At 35.8% G+C, this 19,327-nt stretch overlaps 3 protein-coding genes across 3 annotated transcripts; 1 reads left to right on the top strand and 2 right to left on the bottom strand.

Annotated features, from left to right (window-relative positions):
• The first annotated feature begins 1,442 nt into the window (after positions 1-1,442).
• LOC144843516 (thrombospondin type-1 domain-containing protein 7A-like) lies at positions 1,443-4,519 on the top strand. The gene has a single exon (XM_078700303.1). The coding sequence runs from the start codon at positions 1,443-1,445 to the stop codon at positions 4,488-4,490; it is 3,048 nt and encodes a 1,015-aa protein (XP_078556429.1). The 3' UTR covers positions 4,491-4,519.
• A 3,426-nt stretch (positions 4,520-7,945) lies between these two features.
• On the bottom strand, positions 7,946-12,603 carry LOC144842201 (uncharacterized). The gene is made up of 2 exons (XM_078698606.1): positions 12,026-12,603; positions 7,946-11,897 (listed from the first exon to the last, which is right to left on the bottom strand). The coding sequence occupies exon 2, from the start codon at positions 11,883-11,885 to the stop codon at positions 10,050-10,052; it is 1,836 nt and encodes a 611-aa protein (XP_078554732.1). The 5' UTR covers positions 11,886-11,897; positions 12,026-12,603; the 3' UTR covers positions 7,946-10,049.
• Positions 12,604-14,761: 2,158 nt separating this feature from the next.
• LOC144841865 (uncharacterized) lies at positions 14,762-19,130 on the bottom strand. Its single transcript, XM_078698132.1, has 8 exons — positions 18,972-19,130; positions 18,399-18,505; positions 17,042-18,201; positions 16,754-16,883; positions 16,361-16,467; positions 16,150-16,246; positions 15,929-15,998; positions 14,762-15,703 (listed from the first exon to the last, which is right to left on the bottom strand). The coding sequence occupies exons 2-8, from the start codon at positions 18,480-18,482 to the stop codon at positions 15,615-15,617; spliced, it is 1,737 nt and encodes a 578-aa protein (XP_078554258.1). The 5' UTR covers positions 18,483-18,505; positions 18,972-19,130; the 3' UTR covers positions 14,762-15,614.
• Positions 19,131-19,327: the final 197 nt, after the last annotated feature.

The raw sequence follows: 19,327 nt of genomic DNA, 5'->3' as shown, positions 1-19,327 counted from the left end.
TAAAATGAGGCAATATTGAGAATATAAACGCTACAACTTTAAATATTGTATTTTACAAAAGCTGTTAATCAGTACTGTATAACTTGAGAGTACGTTGTTAGGTCGGTATACTTAACTTAATTCCATTTACTTAAATTATTATTATATTAAGTATTATATTTATTATTATAGAAAATTGAAAATTTGCCTTTAGATTAAGGTTTGGTGTGCTTAAGGTGTCTAATATAGCACTGCAGCAATATATTTTACTAATGATTGGTTCCAACTAGAGACGCGACACAAGTACGTAACAAAGACAGTAATTTGACCAATCACAAGCGATGGATTATTCAAACTTTCTCTTGTCATTGGTCAACTTGTTTGCGTTGCGTCTGCGTCATTACCTTGTCTGGTCTTGTTTTGTATATAGTCTACGGTACCGTACTTTAGCCTTTCAGAGACCTATTTGAAGCCTACAAAGCAAACATATAAATGATAACAGGGAATAATTGTACATACTTCACGATTGTTATCTTCTACATACTCATGTACCCAACTTAATTCGAACAAAAATAATTATTGACTTTTTTATAAATGTCACTTATTAAAATGTTATACTGTATTTTCCAAATGAAATTGAAGTTATATAACGAGCCAATACGCTTATTAACAGTAATAAAAGTAATTTGTCAAATATTGTTGTATTATTGTTGACGTATAGTATAATTGCATGGATATGAAACAGTTTAATTTCAACTTGCAAGCTATATTATCGTAAAATCGGACTTAAACAGACGAAGAAAAATAAACACAAATTCCAACAAGACCAGGCACCAAAAAACTTGAGGAAAAAGAGCGCAGAGACGTTAATAAGGTCTCATTCTAGAGTTGAAATTAAAAAGCATCAACATATTAATACCTACTTGAGTGGTGACTATGTAAACAACGATCTTCATTTAACATTACATGGATATATAAGTATTAGTACAACGAATAAAACACTTCCTAAGGCTTGGTTCACACTTGGACACAACGCAATGACGCAAGCAAATGAATTGACCAATAACAAGCGTCAGTTCGAAAAATAATCCATCGTTCTTGATTGGTCAATTCGCGTTGCGTTGCTGCCTACGTCTTTGCGTTGCGTTATAGTGGGAACATTATTCCACTGTAGTAAGATTTTATTTAAAATTCTAAAGAAAAGAACAATCATGACTCAAATGCATAATAATTGTTTTTTCGCTCTGACTGGGAGACAAACACAGTTACGCAGCAACAATGGAATTTTACAGATTGAGTTAAATATTAATGTTTCTTTGAATTTACTAAGGTAAATATTTGAACAAGTTTTATTACCAGAAATATTAGGCCTACCATCTCGGAGATTCAACTGTAGTTGTGAACCGTATCAGTGTGAAAAGGACCTATCTAGACTATCCATATCTTTTGCAGAAAAAAGAAACATGAAGGGGAGTTCCATAGCTGCTATAGTAATCTGTACGGCAGTAGCTGCAGTAGTAGGATGTTTAATTGGAGGATTTTTCATAGGCAGAAACCGTTACAAATGCGTTCCCGTTGCGTGTGAATGGGAAGGGTGGAGTCCATGGAGCAACTGTTCACATGAGTGCGGGACAGAGGGTATGCGACACAGGTATAGAAAAATACATAAAGAATCAACGTGCAGTGGTGTGACCTGTACAGGACCATCTTATGAAGAAAAAAAGTGCAATAACTTCTGTTATAATGGCGGTAAGAACTTAGATAAGTGTGAGTGTCCAAAAAGATTCTCCGGTGAATGTTGCGAACTTCCAGTGAACGATTGTCGTTTGACTAGCTGGAGCAGTTGGTCAATATGCTCGCATGATTGTGGACCTCTAGGCACTCGTTTTAGAAGTCGGAAAATAACTCGTTATCCGGAAAACGGTGGAGTAACATGTCAATCACTTACAGAACAGGACCAATGCAATCGTAAGTGTTACAATGGCGGTTCATTACTCAGCAAAGTATGTAGATGTCCGTCTGGATTTAGAGGCACGTGTTGTGATTGTAAAATAAAACATTGTGAGATGACAGATTGGAGTGATTGGTCACCATGTTCTCACGAATGTGGTCCTTTAGGAACTAGATTTCGAACACGAGATATCGAACAGTCACCAGAGTGTGGCGGAAGTGAATGCCCATCTGTTTTTTCACAGCAGGAACAATGCAACCTAATTTGTTACAATAAAGGTACTCTGGTTCCCTCGGAGGATGTTTGCAGATGTCCAGATGGGTTCAGTGGTCAGTGTTGTGATGTGAAATTACAGGACTGTGCTATGGTTCCTTGGAGCCAATGGTCGTCATGTTCTCATACATGTGGTGCGCTAGGAAAACGATTCAGAACACGTGACATTGAAAGATCGTCTGTCTGTGGTGAAACTATGCTTCCGTCGACATTATCCGAGGAGCAATCCTGTAATCGGGTTTGTTACAATGGCGGGAGAGCTGCAAACGATCAATGTTATTGCCCAACTGGATACACTGGTGATTGTTGTAACTGTAAGGTAAAAAACTGCTTACTATCGTCTTGGAGTGATTGGTCAGTTTGTTCCGAAACATGTGGTCCTCTAGGAACTCAGTTTAGAATTCGTGACGTCAGCCAACCGGCAGAATGTGGAGGACTGTGTTCTTTTTCTTTATCAGAAAACCAACCGTGTAATCGGGTCTGTCGTAATGGTGGTTTATTAGACAACAATGGTTGTAGATGTTCCTCTAGATATAGCGGAAAATGTTGTGATTGTGAAATAAAATATTGTGAAATGACAGATTGGAGTGATTGGTCACCATGTTCTCACGAGTGTGGTCCTTTAGGAACTCGATTTCGAACACGAGATATCCAACAGGCACCAGAGTGTGGTGGAAGTGAATGCCCATCTGTCTTTTCTCAGCAGCAATCGTGTAACCGCGTTTGTTACAACAAAGGTGCTCTGGTTCCCTCGGAGGATGTTTGCAGATGTCCAGATGGGTTCAGTGGTCAGTGTTGTGATGTGAAATTACAGGACTGTGCTATGGTTCCTTGGAGCCAATGGTCGTCATGTTCACATGCATGTGGTGCACTAGGAAAACGATTCAGAACACGTGACATTGACAGATCGTCTGTCTGTGGGGAAACTATGCTTCCGTCGACATTATCCGAGGAGCAATCCTGTAATCGGGTTTGTTACAATGGCGGGAGAGCTGCGAACGATCAATGTTATTGCCCAACTGGATACACTGGTGATTGTTGTAACTGTAAGGTAAAAAACTGCTTACTATCGTCTTGGAGTGATTGGTCAGTTTGTTCCGAAACATGTGGCCCTCTAGGAACTCAGTTTAGAATTCGTGACGTCAGCCAACCGGCAGAATGTGGTGGATTGTGCTCCTTTGCTTTATCAGAAAATCGGCCGTGTAATCGGGTCTGTCGTAATGGTGGTTTATTAGACAGAACTGATTGTAGATGTTCCTCTAGATATAGTGGAAAATGTTGTGATTGTGAAATAAAACATTGTGAAATGACAGATTGGAGTGATTGGTCACCATGTTCTCACGAGTGTGGTCCTTTAGGAACTCGATTTCGAACACGAGATATCCAACAGGCACCAGAGTGTGGTGGAAGTGAATGTCCATCTGTCTTTTCTCAGCAGCAATCGTGTAACCGCGTTTGTTACAACAAAGGTACTCTGGCTCGGTCAGAGGACGTTTGCAGATGTCCAGATGGGTTCAGTGGTCAGTGTTGTGGTGTGAAATTACAGGACTGTGCTATGATTCCTTGGAGTCAATGGTCGTCATGTTCTCATACATGTGGTGCGCTAGGAAAACGATTCAGAACACGTGACATTGACAGATCGTCTGTTTGTGGTGAAACTATGCTTCCTTCGATGTTATCTGAGGAGCAATCTTGTAATCGGGTTTGTTACAATGGCGGGACACCTAATGACACCAAGCAGAAGTGTGACTGTAAAGATGGATACAGTGGTGCTTGTTGCGACTGTAAAATACAAGATTGCATTGTTAGTGGTTGGAGCAAGTGGTCAGCGTGTTCTAAAAATTGTGGACCTTTAGGAAAGCAGTTCCGTACACGTAGTATTATCAAAGATTCAGGTTGCGGTGGTGCTGTCTGTCCTATAGACCTTGTTGAACAGAAAGAATGCAACCAGTACTGTTACAACAACGGAGTCCTCAAACCACACGAGAACGAATGTGACTGTGGAGATGGATATAGTGGAGAGTGCTGTGGGTGCAAAGATGTCGACTGCAGCTTCATGGAATGGAGCGATTGGTCCTCGTGTAAAAATGCAACCCGTCAATTAAGATCACGAGACTTCGCTACATACGCATCGTGTTCCGGAAGAACATGCGAAGGGCCGTTGACAGAAGAGAAATCTTGCCAAGAAACGTTAAAATCACAAAAGTTGGTTCAAAAGGCAGGATTTGGAACTTTGATTTCTTACGCTTTGCTGGTTACCCTCTTGCTTGGGGTCACAATCAGGTAAGAACACATGTTCCAGTCTTACCAGGCAAATACAGGATTCTCAATCAAACACAAAAATACACTTAAGATGTATTGTCCCCCTGAAAAATTAATTCTTAACAAACTTTTGTTGAATATGCTATTTTAATGTAACATACAGTATTATGTTTGTTAAAGATGAAAAAACATGAAGAATGATTATTAAATCAGAATTTGAATATGTTATTTTGTAGTTTTAACATTTTTTCATCTATATGTTTGTTAAAGATAAAAAAACTGAAAAAATGATTAATTAAATCAAACTTTGAATATGTTATTGTGTAGTTTTAATAAAGTTAATCTCTTCCATAGAAAAGCAAAAAAAAATAATAATGTTTTCACTTATAAAATGATAAAATAAACTAATTTCAATCAAAAACCCATTGGCTGGCAGCTAATTTGACCATTTTATGCTTTAAATTACAGTTTTTTCAGGTAAATACACTTTTTTCGATCCAATTTTTGGTCAAAGTGGATAACTATTACAGTATAAGATACAAAAAATTATCTTGCAAAAGCATCTTTTTAAAGTTGTAAAACCAATTTGTAATAGATTATGAACATTAGATTGAAAATTTGGTAGATTAAAATTACTTTTTTCAATGTTACAGTTTGATCTACATCTATAGAAGAAAGAAACGTAGGTCTACTTTAAAAAATAGTAGACCTTCTGTGCAAAACTACAGTACGCCTATGGAGGTATACCGCCATGGTAGACCTAGCCGACAAGACTACACAGATGATACGGCGACAGTAACCGAAGAGTCATGTTTCGTTAGCAACCCAACCATATCAGGATAAGACAAACTATAAAGCAGTGTTTCAGTACCCACTTAGTTTAGAATTTTAACTAAAAAAATATACATACTGGATTTCACCCACATTTAGGTCTAGATAAAAAAACGTATTTTTTAAAACATGATTGTAGTTTAATATGTACATGTATATAAATATAATATTTTATACAAACAATTTCTTTCACCATTTTATTAATACAAACATGATTATTATTAACTATTTTTCCTTACATGATATTATTCTTATATACTTTATAGACTATATTTGTATAATTTTATAATGCATAATTATAATTCCTTCTGAAAATCATTCATTTCTGAGTTCTTTTAGTTTTTTGCTTCAGCAAAATTAGTACTTTTTACGAAGCGAAAAAACAAGTAATCAGAGCTAAAAAATGGGGTACACGTTCACGAAGACTCTAAACTAAATTGTAAACATGGTTTGATAGACTTGCTTATAAACGAAGGGTGAGGTACAGTACTCATTCAAAAAAGCATTTGTTTGCTCTTCCGTATTTACCATCACATAGCAATTATGTACCTCCGCCAAGGAGGTATGTAATCGATCGCGTGTGTCTGTTTGTTAGCAGGATTACTAAAAGTTATTGCAAGATCTTTACCAAAAAATTAAACTACAGATAGATATGTGGTGAAGGATCACTCCATTAATGGCAATCAGGACCACGGCCCCAATTCTGGACCACTTTTTAGTATTATTTTTTAGACCTGCTAGTGTTAAAAGATAGGACAGAATTTTCAAAAGCCGACGAGCAGTCTTAAAGTTAAGTAACAATTAGTAAACTGAAATTGCATTTTCTCGAGAACTACTTATCTAAAACACTTCATTTTTGCAAGAGGCAAGAGTTATAATTTCTGATTTGTAATTTTAAAACATAATTTGATTTTATGTACAGGTTTTTGATACGAGTAGTTTTAAAAACATAATTCTTTTCAAATTCACCCGTTTGATTTTGGCGTTCCTGTTCTATTGTTAGTCAACTGAAACTATTGTTAGTTGAAAGGCTGGTTACATAACCTTTACACCAAACTCGCATACACATGTTTGTAGTGAAATCAGCCTAAATCACATTAAGCGTGGTTCCCACTAGCGACGCAACGCAATTGACCAATCACAAGCGATGGCTTATTCGCTTGCGATTGCTAACTGTCTATTACTTCGCTTGTCATTGGTCAATTCACTTACGTTGCGTTACGTCCTTGTGTTGCGTCTCTGTGGGAACCAAGCATTACAGTAGGCGGGGGTATGCACTCTCGGAGTGGCTTTCCAGTTTGTATACTGTACACAAACAGCCTATTCAACCTTAAAGAACAGATACAGTTCACTGCAAAGTAAAACAGCCTATTCAACCTTAAAGAACAGATACAGTTCACTGCAAAGTAAAACAGCCTATTCAACCTTAAAGAACAGATACAGTTCACTGCAAAGTAAAACAGCCTATTCAACCTTAAAGAACAGATACAGTTCACTGCAAAGTAAAACAGCCTATTCAACCTTAAAGAACAGATACAGTTCACTGCAAAGTAAAACAGCCTATTCAACCTTAAAGAACAGATACAGTTCACTGCAAAGTAAAACAGCCTATTCAACCTTAAAGAACAGATACAGTTCACTGCAAAGTAAAACAGCCTATTCAACCTTAAAGAACAGATACAGTTCACTGCAAAGTAAAACAGAATGGAAGTAGTACAGCTCTTCGATTGGAAAGAGCAAGCTTTCAATGATACTCCATTGGCGCTCACCAAAATACCAGACGTTCGTTACTTCCACGCTTATAAGTTTAAACGTACCCGAAAGCAGAATAAAAGCATTGCAAATAGCAAGGTATAAGAAGCATTCGCGAAGCCGCCGCTGGCTTACGGTACTAAAGTGTGCGGTAAATGGGTGCCGACGACGACGAGCAGAAATGAAGAAACATGTCTGCATTGCAACTTGAAAGTAATTAATGATAGAGTACATCAAGCAGATAACAGAATCCTCAACTGTCACGTTCACATGACCATCTTTACCGGATACCGGTACATCGGCAGCTGGTTTGATGTTAAACTGATGCAGAAGCAATGATGACGTCAGAGCTGTGAACGCAGTAGTCAAAAACGTCGCAGTGACTGTGCCAAACAGCAGCTTCTCGCTTCCGTCGAGAGATGGTTTTCGATCGTATGATAAATACGACAAATATCCAACACCCAATACCACAGGTATGATCATCAACACTTTGTAGATAATCCTAATTGTATGATAAATGTAAACAACTGTTAACAATTGGTCAAATTGTAGAAACATAGATGATCCAAGTAAAAGCAGAGACATGATAATAGCTAATGGAATTGTGGATGAGTAGTGAACCATTTCATCTTGTTGCTCCTCATCGACCGTACGATTCGTTACTGAATCATCGTTAACGACAGCACCATACCCATTTACGATTCTGTTCCGTTTAGTTGGCAAACTTGCATTAAACCAATAATGAAGAAATATTCCAATTGACAGAATATAAAATTCTATAGTAAACGGATAGAAGACGTTCTGGATGGCGAACACAACGTCATCATACGCTCGAGTTTTGTTATAGCAGAGCGAATCGTAACGCGATGTCGGAGTATCTGGTTGGTCACGTGAGTCCCATGGAGCGGTGATATTCAGACGAACAAAAGCAGTATACATTAAACCTTCCATCAGGTACACAACATCCAAAGCCACATATAGCAAGATCGAATAGCAGAACCACACACTACTTACAAATTTACTATTTTTGAAGCAAATCATGAAGGCAATTTTAATACAGATATACATGTTCGAAAAGGTTCGAAAAACGATGTAGATTATGTCCTGTTGTATATATAAATCATTACTGTATTCGTTGTTAAAGAAAGGTAAACATGTTGCAACTTGTATAATGTCTGCTGTGAACATGATCAGAGAGAAACTAGCAAAGATGAAAACACCGAACAATGACAGGTTTGACGATGTGTGTTTCTTGTTGCCGCATGTTGTGGACACTTGAAAAGGCGGAGAAACATCTGACATATTACGTAGTTCAATGACGTCATGCTCCGTAGTGTTGTCATGCATTTCATACAATGTGGCGCCGGCTGAGGGTTCTGTCCACTTGCTTTTAGTTTTGATAAAATATAAAATGTTGAAGGAATTAAACATTAGTAGAACGAGCGATAAAATCTGTGCCGTACTGACCGATAACTTGAAACCTGTCGTCAATGAGGAAAAACTCATTGCAAAAGACAAAGAAGAGAGCCAAATAAAAAGGAGAAGAGAAGCATAGCATCCATCCTCGCTTTCTGGTGTTGGATTATCTTCGTTACTTCTTAATCCTGTTCGCAGTAACTGCACCAACACATTTCCAATTGAAATACTTGTCCGGCTTCTCGTTGTGTCGGGTGATATCAATGCGAAATTAACGGCAGACATGTTTAAAACATAAAAATGTAATGTAATGTTTAATACTTTGTCTGCTGCCTGGTTCAGATAAGAAACTAACTCGTGCTAATGTGTTATCAGTTATATTCTTTATTTGTGCAATAGAAAGTTAATAGAAAACCATTATAGTTTCGGTTTTTCATTATTAAATTGAAAATGATAACAATCAACGACAATATTTAATAACCAGTCTATATTTGCCGAAGCAATCTTCCTGTTTTCATCTAAGCATAGTTAGTTATAAGTCGTGTAAACAATTTACAGGTATAGATAATAAATTCTAAATACATTTTCTAGAAGCTTCTTCTAATTTTCATGTATAATATTTAATCTATATTTTCTAGAAGCGAAAAGAAAAGAAAATTAAATTACATGTAATTGTTATGTATCATTGTTAGGCTTTGTCTACAGAAGCGATTTTCCAATGTTCATCTATTTTAATCTATATTTAGATTGTTATAAAATAAACATAGCAATATACATTGGTGATCTCAACGCCGAAAACTGAATACAAAATACTTTAATATAATGAATTAAGAAATGTTCTGTAAGCATTAAATTTAAGTTGAGAATTAGATTACTATAATGTAAAAACTACGCGCCTCAAAACTACGCGCCAATGAGTAGGCCTAACAAGTCATTCTGCGCATGCTTAGAAACATACGAGCATGCGCATCAAGACTGTTAGGCTCAATAACTGTAAAGCTACAGGTTATTATTATTATGTACAGTAATGCATTACAATGCATTTACATCATTCCTTTGTGTACAATGTTTATCCAAAGTGTACAGTATTCAAAGAATTGTGTTCTTATATTCAAAAACCTTTGACTTCTAGTTTTTATATTTTTCTACGTATTAAACAATATACACATATCGAATTAGAAAAAAACCCCAAAAGATAGGTAGTCAGATAAATTTACTATAAGGCTATGCAGATGTATTTTCCTAAATATAGTAATAGCATAATAATAGCAGATGATGGAATAATTATATCATCAACATTGTATCAAAATATTTGTATTGAAACTTGTTTTTATCAAGAAGATCTTAAACAATTATTTATAAAAACAAGTGGAGATGATTAATTTGTTAGTGATCACGCTTCTGAAACCTAATGCAAACATAAATTACTTTTGCTTTTCACAAAATTCAAACGTTTTTAGAAATACATTTGGGTGAAAGTTCATTAAAACTACACAATTATTTCTGACAATTTCAAAACTTAATTAAAAGAGTTATTTAGAATGAGTCACAAAGGCATTAATATTAATCATTAATAAAAATGTTCTTAAAAAGAAAGAAGTCTATAATCAACTCTAAAATCTAAGTAAAGTTCACTGCACAGCAGGACAGAGTGGAAATGATATAACTCTGCTACTGGAAAGAGCACGCTCACAATGATGTTCCAATCACGTGCGCCAAAAAACCAGACGTTTGTTGGTGATTCGACGCGGAAGTTTTTAAGCGCGATAAACGTGTCCGTTGCCAAAATGAACGCGTTGCAGACAGCAAGATACAGGAAGCATTCACAAAGCTTGTAAGAAGTTACTGAAGCATGACGTGACGGTATTCGACGACGCGCGGCAATAAAGAAACATGTCTGAATAAAAATCTGAAAGTAGTTTACGATTGAGTACGTCAAACAGAGAGCAGAATCCGTGGCCGTAACGTCAAAACCGTCAACAACACCTTTGCCAGTGATATTCTCCGGAATATAGTTATTAAATTCATACAGCAGTGTTGACGATGTTATAGCCGTAAACGCGGTGACCAAAAATGTACCCGTAACAGTACTGACAAGGAGCATCTCGCTTCCATCCAGAGCCTGTTTTCTGTCGTATCGGAAATACGATAGGTACCGAACGCCGAGCATGACAGGTACGATTAACAATGCCTGATAAAGCAGTCTGACTGTGTGATAAATGTAAACGATTTGACGCAGGGTACCTTGAAATAAAAGCATAGCAGCAGACACAATGAGAAGTAATGCCATGAAGATGGCAAACAGCAGAACGAATGAGCAATGTTTTTCTTGATGATGATGACCAGCAGTAGACACGCTATCTTGTTCGTCGCAATTACGCGTACGTGGCGGCAGTTCACCATTATTCGGCGCACGCGTAGTAGCTCTGCTTGGATTTTGCACGAGGCTAAACCAATGATGAAGAAATATTCCAATGGAGAGAATGAAGAATTCAATAGCAAACGGGTAGCATATGTCGTGCATGATAAACACAACATTATCAAACAGCCGAGTGCTGTTATAACATTGAATATCGTAATCAGATATGTGTTTGAATCCTTCACGGTGTTGCCATGGTAGTTCAACCTTAATTCGATCAGATGCAATATACACCAATCCCTCAAGCAGAGCAAAGAAGTTGAGACTTACGAACATGAGGATGGAATAACAGAACCACGGACTGCTCACGAATCTAGTGTTTTTGAAACAGACGAAGAAAGCAATCTGCCCGCAAAAGAAAACATTGCATGTGCCACGGAAGATGACGTACAAAATATCTTCGTTGAAGTATCTCATCGTAGTAAAGTCGTTGAGGAAAAAAGGAATGCATGTTCCGACTTGAACCATATCAATTGAAAACATGACAAGAGTAATACTGCCAAATATGTATATGCCAATCAAAGAAAGACTGGATTTCTGGTGCCTTACACGCGATTCATTCGGGATACTGTTTTCTGAAGGGAGGTCACGTGGACCACCATTGATTGGTGTCATCTCAGTGGCGTTGTTATGTACACGTCGCTCTGAGGAGGAGGAATTCAACAGCACAATTGACTTATCAATCCATCTTTGTTTTGATTTCATGAAGTAAAACATGACTGTCAAATCAAACACTATTAATATAATCAAAAAAATTGACATTGTGCCATAAGATAAAAGGTCACGACACATCATGCTGGAAAAAATCATGACAGATCCGAAGGAACATAAGGCGATGAAAAAGAGAAGAGAAGCATAGCATCCATCCTCGCTTTCTGGTGGTGGATTATCTTCGTTACTCCTTAATCCTGTTCGCAGTAGCTGCACCAAAACTTGTCCAAATGATAGAGTTTTCGGATGTCGTGAAGTGTTAACGATCAGTGGGCTTGTAACAGAAGACATTTTTACAACACTGTACAGAGCGGAGCAGCAACAGGACAGAGCAGCTACAGAACGGAGCAGCAACAGAACGACGTAGCAACAGAACAAAGCAGCAACAGAAAGGAGCAGCAACAGAACGAAGCAGCAACAGAAAGGAGCAGCAACAGAACGAAGCAGCAACAGAACGAAGCAGCAACAGAACGGAGCAGCAACAGAACGAAGCAGCAATAGAACTGAGCAGCAACAGAACGAAGCAGCAACAGGGCGGAGCAATAAAAATGTTTTGTTTCCTATTGTTGACAGCCGTACAGGAGATACCAATTTGAATCAAAACAAACTAGGCATCATACGATGATATAACGCGGCGGACGACACAGTAGTTTGCATGCATCAAATAGTATGTAGGTCTACTGAAATCTCTACGAGGATCACAACAGAAAACGTACGCAATAAATGACGTCAAATATATAAATACTGTAGTCACATATTAACAGACTATTATTATACAAGCTGTTTATTTATACGTTCTAAGAAAGTATTTACTTCCTTGTTTGTAACAGACACTAGCGAGCAAGTGGGAATTTTGGTAAAAGCCTATTTTACATTTTTGGCTTCTTGACAAAGAGGAAACAACAAAAGGAGATATTACGTTGCAGTAATTGTATAATGAAATTAAACCTCCATTATACCAGGGTACTTGAAATAATAAAACCAAACCGCTTTCTCTTTACACCACCCATGTATTGCTAGTTTTAGTATAGTGCAAAGCTGTTTGTTTTTATCTGTCCATTAAACATTGAGATATTTCTTTTCAACTTTAAATCAGTAGGTCTACCACGATACTGAAAGTATAATATTCGCATACGTACACGCAAGGACGCCGTACGCGCAATTCAAGTAATTTAAATTGGAGTTGTGGCTACCACTCCAAGGGTCCTGGGTTCAAGTCCCGTCACATGTCAGGATTTTTTCTAAGGACAAAATTACAACTCCACTCCCAAAGACATGTAATAAGTCTTTGTTTATGTAGAGCATCTTGTATATATGTTTGTCTTGTGAACCAAAAAAAACCCAAAAAAAACAAAAAACCAATTGAAGTAGCAGTAAAATGAGCCTTTGATTGTGATTGGTCAAATGACATTCGCTGCGTCTACGTACTTCCGTGGAGAGGACAGAAAGGGGGAGGGGGGGGGGGGGGGAAGGTGTGAGCATGAAATGTTTCTAAAGTTTATGTAAACATATACCACACAGATAAACAAGCTTTTCCTGGACGGCCGACCCAGGCGATCGAAGAAATCGTTTTACGACGGGGTTTTTCATGTGCGTCCCCCAGGTCACGTCCTCCTTCTATTTTGATGGGAGATGCAGAACTTAAATGTTCCCATATAACCGCTAGTGTGATAATAAAGGTTTATTATTTTCAAAAACCGCGATTTCCGGGTTTGTAAATAAAAATCGAAAGGGAAATCCCCCTTTTTTGTCCATCTTTCTGTCATCAATCAAATCATCGTGTTGTTGCCAGGGTCATACAACATTTCATTTACCTTTACAATAAGCCTACATCATTGTTTCCGATATTAATAGAATATTTAATTTTACTATGTGTAAGTACACACGCACTACTTTAGTGGATTATTTACACAATACCCGAGTACGTTAACGAGTGAACGATAGATTGAGAAGGGATTAACGGGTAAAGCTTGGTTCCCACTAGGACGCAACGAAGGACGACGTAACGTATCGACGAGAAGTGACGTAAGAACTTACGGGTCACAAGTGGGAACCGAACACCGTTTTTTTTATGCTTTGGGTACCTCGCAAACGTAATTCAACTTGTTGTAAAGGCCATCCAATTTACACAAACGTGCCGTAACAGTAATACAAATACAGAATCATTGTTATATTCCTTATGACCATTTACACAAAGCGCGGAGCGGATCGGACGGTTTCAGCTGAGTACAGATTGTACGTGGGACAAGCTACGCGGTTTTCCGCTTAAGCTGGTTTCCACTAGAACGTAACGCAAGGACGTAAGAGCAACGCAAGTAATTTGACCAATGACACACAATGGATTTTTCGAACTGTTGCTTGTCATTGGTCAGCTCACTTGCGTTGTCCGTACGTCCTTGCGTTACGTCCTAGTGGATCCCAAAAATACATACAAATCAAAGATAGTTCTTTAATTTAAAAATGGTCAATTTTGAACTTTAATGTGCTGTGTGTGTGACCTCAAGGCATGCAACTGAATACTCTCTAGAGACAACGTGACTTCAAGCAAAGAGTGATATATATTCTTTGCTTCAAGTGAGAAAATTAAAAAAAAAGCAACACAGTGCATTTAAACATAAACGTGGTAGGTGAATAGTGCATTAAAAACAAAAAACACAGTGAGTTGTTTGTTTACAAATAGTGGTTTTTATTAAAACAAACCCTATTTGTAGCTTTAAACACTGGATCAAACAACCTGTCCACACTAGTAAACAATCGAGAGACAAGTTTTAGCAAATACAATACTTTTCAGACGGACATCTGATACGAAGGAAGAGAAATATATGTTTAACACTTATACACACACAATCCCTCTTAATGGGGCATGGGTCCCAAAGGTGTCTCCTTCAGTTATTTTTTTGTTAATATGTGGAAAAAAACTGACTGGAAGCCTGGTTCCCACTCGTCAAAATGGCATAAATCAATAGATAAAATAAATGGTGTAAAAGATGAACATATAAAAACAAGATACAATGTTAGCAAAAGAATGCATTAAAAAAACTGATAAAATTGATTACATCAATACATTTGTCTAATAGGCGGATCCAATGAGGCCAAGTAGTACACTTTATACTTTCCTTGTAACTATAATACAGTACTTGAAAACAAGTACAGACATTATAAAGTGGTTGTTTTCAGACATGGTTTGAGAATCTCGTTCATACCTTCTCTTGTTGTTATCTTTTCTTACACAGACATGGTTTGAGAATCTCGTTCATACCTTCTCTTGTTGTTTATCTTTTTTTATACAGACATGGTTTGATAATCTCGTTCATACCTTCTCTTGTTGTTTATCTTTTCTTACACAGACATGGTTTGAGAATCTCGTTCATACCTTCTTTTGTTGTTATCTTTTCTTATACAGACATGGTTTGAGAATCTCGTTCATACCTTCTCTTGTTGTTTATCTTTTTTTATACAGACATGGTTTGAGAATCTCGTTCATACCTTCTCTTGTTGTTTATCTTTTCTTATACAGACATGGTTTGAGAATCTCGTTCATACCTTCTCTTGTTGTTTATCTTTTTTTACACAGACATGGTTTGATAATCTCGTTCATACCTTCTCTTGTTGTTTATCTTTTCTTACACAGACATGGTTTGAGAATCTCGTTCATACCTTCTTTTGTTGTTATCTTTTCTTATACAGACATGGTTTGAGAATCTCGTTCATACCTTCTCTTGTTGTTTATCTTTTTTTATACAGACATGGTTTGAGAATCTCGTTCATACCTTCTCTTGTTGTTTATCTTTTCTTATACAGACATGGTTTGAGAATCTCGTTCATACCTTCTCTTGTTGTTTATCTTTTTTTATACAGACATGGTTTGAGAATCTCGTTCATACCTTCTCTTGTTGTTTATCTTTTCTTATACAGACATGGTTTGAGAATCTCGTTCATACCTTCTCTTGTTGTTTATCTTTTTTTATACAGACATGGTTTGAGAATCTCGTTCATACCTTCTCTTGTTGTTATCTTTTTTTATACAGACATGGTTTGAGAATCTCGTTCATACCTTCTCTTGTTGTTATCTTTCTTATACAGACATGGTTTGATAATCTCGTTCATACCTTCTGTAGTTGTTATCTATTTTATACAGACATGGTTTGAGAATTTCGTTCATACCTTCTGTTGTTGTTTATCTTTTCTTACACAGACATGGTTTGAGAATCTCGTTCATACCTTCTCTTGTTGTTTATCTTTTTTTACACAGACATGGTTTGAGAATCTCGTTCATACCTTCTCTTGTTGTTATCTTTTTTTATACAGACATGGTTTGAGAATCTCGTTCATACCTTCTGAAATCTCTTTTGGTAAACTTTGCTTTTTGTAATCAAATGAGATGAAGAACTTGTTGCTAGTATCCTATCAAAAACAAAATAGTAAATAAATAATGTTTAGTAAAGACCACCACTAACATTCCATGGTTTAATTATTATACAGTATACTTTAATATATGGTTAATAACTTAGCAAAATCAAATCAAAAATAAATTTTCTTTTTTCTTTCCATTTACCTTTTTTAATTGTGAAAATCCAAGTCTCTTCATCGCCAGGTTAAATGCTTTTAAGTTTTGAAATCGACTTGATACTTCAGCAATTTTTAGAATACCTCTAAAATTGAAAAAAGGAAAAAAAAAACATTTGACTAGATTTTGCAGATAAGAAAAAAGTTAGTTACTAGTTACATCAATGTAAAAAAGAGAAAGAAAGAGAAATAAGACTTACTTGTTTTTTAGAACTCTATTTGCTTCTTTGAGATAGTCAATCCAATTTGTACCCATCAACGACAAACAAAATACAGCCACATCCAGTGTGTTATCAGAAAGAGGAACCTAATAAAAAAAATAAATAAATAAACCTGCCTCAAATTTTAACACAAATAGTGTTTAAAGAAGTTGTCTCCCCAAAACATAAAAAAAACGAAGATTAATAAAATCATGGTATATAAATTGGTATTGAATTTGTTAAAAACAAAGGCCTATAAGAACTGTGAAAACAGTGAAAAAGATGTCAAGTTTGTCTTGTGTTTTAGAACTTGATAACTATTATCAAATAAAAGTTTTTCACTCAACGAATGGAAGAAAGCATCATTCATAACATCTATAATATCCAACTTACTTTGGCCATATTGCAAGCAATGGTGTTGGCTTTAGTTGAGACCAAGTCAAATGAGTACACACTTTGTTTGACACTCTCAGCTATCTTAGCATCACCACAACCAAAATCACCAACAACCTTTGATGATGGCCTGAAAATGATAAAATTGGATTTTGATAGTAAAAAAGGTAGAAAATAAATGATAAAAGTTATATTATTAAATCAAATTGAGATATCTAGATTTTGTCAATTCAAGATTGTTGTTCATGTGTACAACAATAATATTAAAATGTTGAGCCTTGAACTTACATGTTCTTAAGATCTTCAATCATTTTATCAATAGGATTAACAGGCCATGATTTCACCTGTTCAACAAACCCATCATGGTAGACTTGGAAAGCATCCGTATCCTCCGTAAATAGCTCCAAAGCCGAATCCCCGGTACAGGTGTATAGCTTCTCATTTATGAATCGGAATCTTGCTCCTTTTAACTTGTTTTCCATTTTTGTTCTCAGATCTAATACTGGTTTCTTTTTGCTTGACGCCACTTCTTTGGAGTTAGCAGCAAATACTGGTTTCTTTTTTATCGTATCCACTTCTTTTGTGTTAGCATCAAATACTGGTTTCTTTTTTATCGTATCCACTTCTTTTGTGTTAGCATCAAATACTGGTTTCTTTTTTATCTTATCCACTTCTTTCGTATTAGCATCTAATACAGATTTCTTCTTACTTGACTCCATTGCTTTGGAGTTAGAATCACTTAATTGTGACTTACTTACTGGTCTTTCATTCCCAGTTTCAAGCTTTATTTTCTTTTGTTTCTTTTTATTAATCTTTTCAGAATGTTTTTCATCTTCAGACATTTTTTGACTGACTGACTTTTCATTGTCTACTTCTTTAATCTTTTTTACCTTTGGATTTTGTTTTAGTACTTTTGACGGGGGCGCTGTAAGGTCGACAAATTTTCCACACAACTTCTTTGTATTCAAGAACTCTTCTGTTTTGAATTTGTTCACTGCTTTTCTTTTTCTTTTTTTGTTCTTTTTCAATTGATCTGTTGCCTCATTTATTTCATCATCTACTTTTTGTTTTTCTTCTCCTTCATTTAATTTCCTACCATCTCCGTCCTCATTCTTTTTTCGTTTTATCTTCTTCTTCTGAACTTTTTTCTCTGTATTTTTTGTTTCATTTAGTAATATTGTATTTTCCTCATTTTCAATGTTTTGTTCTACTTTTTTATTTAATGTTCTCTTTTTCTTCTTCGATACTTCTGGTTCATCATCATTTTCCAATTTCCTTTTTAATGTTTTGCAATCATTTATCATGTTTTGTGTCTTGGATTTTTTTCCTTTTCTTGAAATTTCTAATTTGGAAATTTCTTTGCAGCCATTTCTATCCTCTGTTTTTGCCTTTGCCTTTTTTGACTTCTTTCTATGTTTAATATTTTGAGTAGAATCAATATTAGATTCCTGCAAGAACCAAACAAAGAACAAATGTATACACGTCGGATTTTAATAAAATTTTAATATTCTCAATTTGTCATTTATTGGTTATTGTCTTGACGTGTATGTTAATTACTATTTAAAAATATTGAGTTGATTATTATTATGCACCTCACCAGTTGTTTTAATACACTGAACATTAATTGTATAATTTGTTACCATACCTTATTAAACAAGACAGCATGCAAATCGCTTACTCCATCATCACCCCAGTCTCCGGAACTTTTTACCTCAAAATCAACAGCCATTTTTGGAATGCTTCAAATACTATCTGAAAGACAAACAACATTTTATAATCTATAGAAAATTTAAATGTTTGAAAGAAATAAATAGTTTAATATAAGTATTATTAGTATCAACTATTACTTTAAAACAAGACAAGATAATCCGGACGTTTCGAACTATAGACCAAGATATTTTCATTCATTTTTAAGAATCTGATTATATAATAATAATAATATTATTATTGACAGTCAGTGTGCAGTATTTACAAATATTTACTCATGGACCTCATCATTCATACCCTGTGACACCATAGCTCACCTCGCTGCCTGTTACTGTATAGGCCTAGCCTACTCATAAGCATGATACCCTGAGCCGCACACACGTGACATGGTCACACAGGCACATGTCACTCTCTAGTCGGCTGCTTAACTAAATAAAAAAATAGCTGTACTACAGTAACTAGCCTACCAGTAGGCTGGATATTTCTTTATTCTAATATAAAGCATACATACCCTTAACAATTTACGAATGGGGTGTTTTTTAAAGTGTGTATGTAATTAATCGAACTTAATAAATTGATATTTTCATAGTTTAAAACGCTTTTTAGTAGTATTAAATTAACAAGTTTTAAAACACGACGAAGCTATACGGGCGCTGCCATATTGTTTTGTATGACGTCATACGTGAGGCTTTTTAAAGTTTATATTTCTATCACGAACATTTGATTTAAATTATGTTATATTTTCAATATAGAACGATAAAAAAAAATTTATTATACAATCAAATAGTTTATAAAATGTAAAAATCGAATTATTTTATTAGTTTATAATGTTTAAATCTGTTTAAAATATAATCTTTTCTGTGTACA

This window comes from Antedon bifida, chromosome 5 (genome assembly GCF_963402885.1).
Source record: "Antedon bifida chromosome 5, ecAntBifi1.1, whole genome shotgun sequence".
Lineage (NCBI taxonomy): Eukaryota > Metazoa > Echinodermata > Crinoidea > Comatulida > Antedonidae > Antedon > Antedon bifida.
This window is presented reverse-complemented; position numbering and strand designations above follow the sequence as displayed.